Source organism: Pongo abelii, chromosome 7 (assembly GCF_028885655.2).
Source record: "Pongo abelii isolate AG06213 chromosome 7, NHGRI_mPonAbe1-v2.0_pri, whole genome shotgun sequence".
Taxonomy (NCBI): domain Eukaryota; kingdom Metazoa; phylum Chordata; class Mammalia; order Primates; family Hominidae; genus Pongo; species Pongo abelii.
The window spans coordinates 149,730,150-149,737,291 of NC_071992.2; the positions used below are offsets into that span (position 1 = coordinate 149,730,150).

Genomic DNA, 7,142 nt, shown 5'->3' on the forward strand with positions numbered 1-7,142 from the left:
CTTTTTTCCCCTATGGTGGTCACAATTGCTGTTTGTCCCATGCACCCCTCCAGAATGTGGTGGGGACTGTTCCTTGCTGGAAGACCTCCCCAGGGCTCAGGGCCCACTTTAGTTAAGCTCTGCAAGAATGAGAGGAGGCTCATCCCTCCTTTGGCTCTGTTCTTTGTCTTGACCTCCTGTTACCACCACTTTCCCCACCTTCTCTTGGCTTCTCTGAGTCTCACCTGTCCAGGAAGTCCTCCATGATGAAAACTCAGTTAACCTGAAGGCCTTTCAGAAGAAAAGAACAAGAAGAGAGGGCTTGCCATGACTAAATGTCAACCCTACACAGGGACTTCACCTACATCATTTCATGCAATTAGCACTCCAACTGTAGGAGTTATTATATCCGCATTTTGCCAACGGGGAAGCTAAGCTTCAGGCAGGTAAATTTCTGGACAAAGTGTTCATGGCTAATGAGAAGAACTAATACTTATTTAGCATATAAGTACCAGGGATGGTTATAAACCACTTGTATGTAATAACCACAGTCTTCAACACATCTCCAAAAGGTAAGGTACTGTTTTTATCATCCCCACTGTATAAATAGAAATACCAAGGCAGAAAAAAAAGTAATTTGCCGAAGACGTCCCAGCTAGTAAGTAGAGCTGGGATGGGAACCCAGGCAGTCAGTCAAGTGTGTCCCTAACCACCATTATCTGGATGACCCCAAACCTCCATGGTTTCTTTTTCCTAAGCAACCAAGTGCCTTCTGAATGCAAAGGTTGGTGGGGAAATGCTTGAAGTCAACATTCTCCCTGTGTAGTCTGAGGAACTTGACACCCAGAGAGAGTGTTCCTGGCTCTAGGTCCCAGGTCTTATGACTGCAGATCCAGTCTTACCACAATCCAGTCCACACTGTCTCTGCTCAAAGGGAGAAAGGGCATTGCTGCTGATCTCGCCTCCTCCCTGCCGCCTCGGTGGTGGTGGGCCAGGACTCTCTCTGAAACAGTGATCATGGTTTAATCATTAGGTGAGTAACCGTGGGAGGCTTCCTGGCTGATTATTAATAGAAGCTGGAGAAGGTGTGCGTGTTTAGCAACAGGCCAGCAGTTTGGGATGCCAGGCTGGCTTGGTCTCTTGGTTTCTGGAGTCACCTGAATGATTTGACTCATCTCCTGGCTGAGGGCTTGGCTTCTTACTTCTGAGACATCCCTTTCCCAAGGCAAATTGCTGCCCTGCCTCTCTCCTTACACTCATTTACATCATCTGTTTCCAGGCTGCCTGCAGGAACTGAAGCTTCTAGACAAAGATAATTGCAGACCTTAGCTACATTGTCTAACCTCTTGGGACCTCAGTTTCCTCATCTTTGAAATGGGCATGCCAACATCCAACTCGTCATGAGGACTTATGGAGATGATTGCACAGCAGACACTCAGGAAGCTGCCACCATTGTGACTAGTATCATTCGGAGGCTGCCATGCTGGAAACTGCTGGCCACAGGCCCTAACAAAACTGTTCCTTTGCTGCAAATGTCTTTTCCAGGTCTTTCCCCCTTTTCTCCACATTGGGAGTGATGGTCCTGTGAGGAAGAATAATGTGTTGTAATATTAGAGAGTGAGGTTCTTCTTTTTATTTTTTTCAGCACCGCTCTTGGGAAGAAACCTGGCCATTTGAGCCCTCTTGACCTGGGGGTTAGGATGACTGGGCCCAAAGCAAGACACAGGCATTGCTGGCTTTTGTTTTGATAAAACTTAAGGCATGAAAAGATTTGATCAGGAATTCCAGAAGGGAAGGAGAGAAACTTAAAGTTGGAGAAGGAAGAACACTTTGCCTGAGCTGGGGGCAGGGTCTGGGGTTCTGTTAGCAGCAGGGACCCTTGCTCCCGCCCCGGGGAGGTAGAGGGGTTGCTATGTCCTCAACCCACCCTCTCTGGAGAGCCTGATGCCCAGGCAGCAAACCCTGCTCCAAAGAAACCCTGAGTTCCCCAATGTCTGCCTGCTCTGTAACACAATCCGTGAAACTTTGCCTGACATTGGTGCAGGGGAGCTGGGTGCCCACTCACGACAGAGAATGAATTTCCCACTGAGCCAGCAGAATGAGGGCTGCAATTCCCCACGGACTTAAAAAAAGAGTAAGAAAAATGAATATTTCTTGCACACCTGAACTTGTGGCCTCAGATCTCTGCCCACCACCCCTGTGTTGGGACCTCTGCATCACTGCAAGGGCCAGAGCAGCAGTGCATGAAGCTCCCATGTAGAAAACAGGTCTTGAGAAGAAGTGTCCTTGATAATACAGTGGCTGCAGTTCTGTGAAGGAGCAGCCCTCGATGGCTAGACCTGCGCTGTTTAATACAACAACCGGTAGCCACACAGGTCTGTGTTTAAATTCATTCAAAGGAAATGAAATTACAAATTAGCCACGTTTCAAGTGCTCAATAACCCTTGTGACCAGTGGCTACTGAGACTGGCCAGCACACAGTTCTATCATTGCAGAATGTTCTATTGGTCTACTGGTTTATTTGTCTAGACAATTCTATCTAGAGTAAGTAACACGGAACAATTCCCCAAAAAGCACTGGAAAAAAACTTTCTTTACTCCTCTGCACAACAGGTGAAGATTACCTCTGTTTTCAGGGACAGTTTTAATGATTTCTAACAGTCAATGTGGAGGAGGAGGCCTACAATTATGCATGGGGGTGGATACAATTTGTGCGGAGGAAGGATGTGTGTGCAGATAACTTCTACCTGGCAGGCACAGGAAGTTTGTGGACACTTTGTTCCTCGAAACACATCTGTAGGGCCCTCCTTTGGAGACCTTCCAGGCTGGCCTCTCTGGCCAAGTATCCATTGCCCACGTGTCCCAGCCCCTCATGATGATGACTCTGAAAAAAGGTATTTTGGAAAAGCAATGTCATGTGTAAGCCCCATTTTCTGTTTGCAGGCCTGTCTCTCCTCTGTGGGGGTTAGTTCTTTGAGAAACATCTCCAGTGTATCCCCAGCATCCAGAGCCTGGCTGCACACAGTAGAGGCTTAATAAGTGTTGATGAGATGAATGGGCACATTGGCAGATGGCAGGCTGACTTGGGGTGGCTGCCTTTGACCTCCAACAAAACTGGGTGTAAACTTCATCTTCTCCAGAACATCTTTGTGGACTCCAATCCCCAACTCTGGGTGCCATGGTATTCCTAGATTCCGTGATTGCTTTCCTAGATTCCCAGAATGGGTTGTGGTATAACAGGTGGAAAAGCTGACGATCCATAACCAGAAAACAGGGAAGGTTGGGAAGGGGAGGACTCAGATAGAAACTCAGTAGACAAGGTGGAAGAAGAAAGCCTCATGGGGGACATTGAGGGTGGACAGGCCCTTCTGTCCAGGGGTTTCCCCAGCAGTGGGGGGAAGTAAGTACCAGGTAACACCTCTTTGTGTTGCTCAGAATCTTTTAAAATTTGTGCAGGGAGAATACAATGGAATATTTCACATGGGTCTTATATTCAAGCAACAGAAATTCCATTGCAGATGGGTGCTGGAGAAGCCTTTTATAAAGTTCCCTGGGGCAGGGCAGGAGGAGGAGCCAGGCCCAGGAGTCAATCCCAAGCCTGGAGGGTAGGCTCTGCTCTGGGCGACCCGCCAGGCAGCCAGGTGACCCCCTATCCGAGGGCCTTGTTCAGCCCCTGTCGGCTCTGCTGGCGGCATTTGGGGGCTCCTCTGCAGGATGCCGGTGCAGAGCGCTGTTCTGCCAGGCGGCCCAGCCCGACAGGTGTCTCCCTAGCTTCTCCGACAGCTTTGCCACCTTGCACCCACTTGCCCGCGTGCTCAGTCACGTCCTCCTCGTCGGCCACGTTCCCCAGGCAGCTGCGTCAGCCTCCCAAAATGCAGGTAAGCCTCTGGCCTGGGGCCGGTGTCTCTGGCCTGGCTCACCTGCTGCGTAGGTGACTGTTAGCATCGCTGCCTCTCCCCTAAAAGAAATCCCCTATTTTCACCCTTGGGCACTCACGTACCATACCCACTACCAACAGTTTCATCTCTGCCTTTAAGCATTTACAATTAAGATATCCCCCGGTGTTGATTGAAACGCTTGTTTCCAGTAAACGTTTAAGGCTGCATTAATTCATTCATCATGCATTGAGTCTGCTCAGGCCTGGTTTGTCCAGGAGTGTTCCCTACTAGGAGCATAGCGTCCAATTCCACTGAATGCTAGAGGGAGGGGCATAGACAGGAACCTCGGCCTTTGAGGTCTGGAGAGGAGGTGGGCGGGTACTCATCATCATAATTGTAGCTTATGCTTACTGAGAGCAAATCTTATGCCAGGCCCCATTCTAAGTACTCTCCATATTGAAAGCCTCAGAACATTCTTATGAGGGAGATGTTACTGTGCTACCAGTTTTGTAAACGAGGAAAGTGAATACAGAAAGTTTGAGTGAAAAAGGTGTCATATCACAGAGCTTGTAGCAGTTTGCTAGGGCTGCCGTAATAAACAACTGCAGGCTGTGGGGCTCAAACAACAGAACTTGATTCTCTCGCAGGTCTGGAGGCTGGAAGTCTGAGATCAAGATGTTGGCAGGGTTGGTTTCTTCTGAGGCCTCTCTGGCTTGTAGGTGGCTGTCTCCTCTGTGTGTCTTCACATTGTCTTCCCTCGGTACCTGTGCCCATGTTTTCTCCTCTCCTAAGGATACCAGTCACATTGGATTAGGCCACCCTAGTAATCTTATTTTAACTTGAGGACTTCTGTAAAGACCTGTCTTCCAATACAGTCACATCCTGAGGTACTAGAGGTTAGGATATCATCCTATGAATTTGTGGGACACAATTTAGCCCATAATATAAGCTAGTAGGTGACAGAGTTAGGATTATATTCAGGCTGACAGGCTCCAGAATCCATGTGCTGTCTCTCAGAGAGACTCCCCATCCTGGGTAAAAGGGCTGCAATGATCCTCTACCCTAGGGTTAGAGAAAATTTTCCAAAGTCAGGCTACTGTGGGAAGTGAGTGGGAGACTGTTGGTGCCCTCCAACCTCCCCCGACAGCTTCCAAACCCTGGGCACCCCATACTCCCTGGATGTCCTGAAGCTCCAAATGCATTCTCCTTATATGGCCAGGGAATTTCCTTCTTCTTTAGAAGAGACAGGGAGATATATAAACAAAAGACCCCCTTCTCTGCCAGGCACCTTTCTGGGCACTTCCCCATGGGACCCACCCAATTTAAATAATAACCCAGCAAGTTGGTGATTGTTATCTCCAAGGAGTAAATGGAAGTCAGGTTCTTTATCATCCAACCTTTCTCCTAAATCTCAGAGACACCTCATCAGGGAATATTCTAGCTAGAAGGTGCTTATCAGTTATAGGATCCAACAATTCTGTAGATAACAAAACCAACGCTCAGAGAGGGACGTGGTGTATTGGAGTCACAAAGCGCATTAAAGTCAGAGGCGTGACTTTAACTGTAAGACTATAAACTGTAAGACTATGGCAGCAGAGACTCTGTCTATCTTAGTTACCCTGGATCCCCAGGATGGAGAATCAGATGAGCACAAAGGAAACCCTTCCTACATTTTTGTTTTAAGAATTAATAAATTATTCAACAATAAATACATTAATTCCCAGCCCGGGCCCTTGTTTTGGCCTTAAATAAAGAAATAATGGGTTGTATTCAATCTCCTCTTCATCTTTCATAATAGAACACCACATTTTAACAGATAACCAGCCCAAATAAACATTTCCCAGTTTCCCTTGTATGTGACAATGTTTTGGCCAATGCAATCTAATTAGAAGTGTTTGAAATCTTCTAGAAAATATGCTTCAAATAAAGCATGCACAAGTTAATTTGTTTCTTCCTTTATGCTGGCAAGAGTGAAATGCAATGGCTGGAGCTCCAGCAGTTACTGTGGACCACGAGGTGACCTTAGGCATGAAACCAATGCAGCACAGAACAACAGAGAGAAGGAACCTGATTCGTCGACACTCTGGGGCTCCATACCAGCCCAGACAGCTCCTCGGAATGCCTTGGACACAACAGAGAAGTAAACGTCTATGTTGCTTAAACTGCTGTTATTTGGGTTTTTTTCTATTACTCATAATTAGACATAATCTAACTACTACAAGTCTCTAATGAAGGAGCCCATTAGAGGCAACATAGATTAGTCAAGAGCTCAGAATGTAAATCCAGATGCACTTGCTAAGATCATGACCTTATACAAGCTACTTCACCCTCTGGAGTCTCAGTTTCCTCATCCATACAATGGGTTTAATAATAGCATTTATCCTCTTCCTCAGAATCGTGAGGCAGCCATCTGCCTCATCTGAGGCATCTGAGGTGGCAGCCATCTCCTCAGCATCATGGCCACCCTTAGACCCCTTGTGAAGCCCAAGATCGTCAAAAAGAGAACCAAGAAGTTCATCCATCACCAGTCAGACTGATATGTCAGAATTAAGTGTAACTGATGGGAACCCAGAGGTATTGACAACAGGGTTCACAGAAGGTTCGAAGGCCAGATCTTGATGCCCAACATTGGTTATGGGAGCAACCAAAAAACAAAGCACATGCTGCCCAGTGGCTTCCAGAAGTTCCTGGTCCACAACGTCAAGGAGCTGGAAGTGCTGCTGATGTGCAATAAATCTTACTGTGCTGACATCGCTCACAATGTTTCCTCCAAGAACCACAAAGCCATCATGGAAAGAGCCGCCCAGCTAGCCATCAGAGTCACCAACCCTAATGCCAGGCAGCGCAGCAAAGAAAATGAGTAGACAGCTCATGTGCACGTTTGTGTTTAAATAAAACTGTAAAAACTGCCAAAAGAATTAGCATTTATCCCATGAGGTTGGTATAATCCATGGTGTGGATAAATGGAGATACATCATATAAAGTACAAGCGCATAGCTCACTCTGAGGCCCAGGCAGTGGCGTGCTCAGCCGAGATCTTGTCTTTAGCACCCAGGCCCCAGCATGGGGACTGGGGTGGGATCAGTTTTTGTCAGATGATGATGATGATGGGGATGCTTTACTTATTGTCACAAGTGACCATGAGCCAGCTTGGTCTTGACTGAGCGGCAGCCCAGGACTCCTGGCTGAACCTTCATCAATGGAGCAGAGAGAGGGCTGCCAGAAAGAAAAAGGCACAGTGGGGGACTTCCTTGACAATCCAGCCTTTACCAGCTTGGAGGATTTT

General features: G+C 47.4%; 1 protein-coding gene across 1 annotated transcript; it reads left to right on the plus strand.

Moving 5' to 3' along the window:
• The first annotated feature begins 6,312 nt into the window (after window positions 1-6,312).
• LOC100438378 (large ribosomal subunit protein eL32-like) lies at window positions 6,313-6,720 on the plus strand. Its single transcript, XM_054561083.1, is given in 1 exon segment — window positions 6,313-6,720. A coding segment is annotated over 1 exon segment (408 nt).
• Window positions 6,721-7,142: the final 422 nt, after the last annotated feature.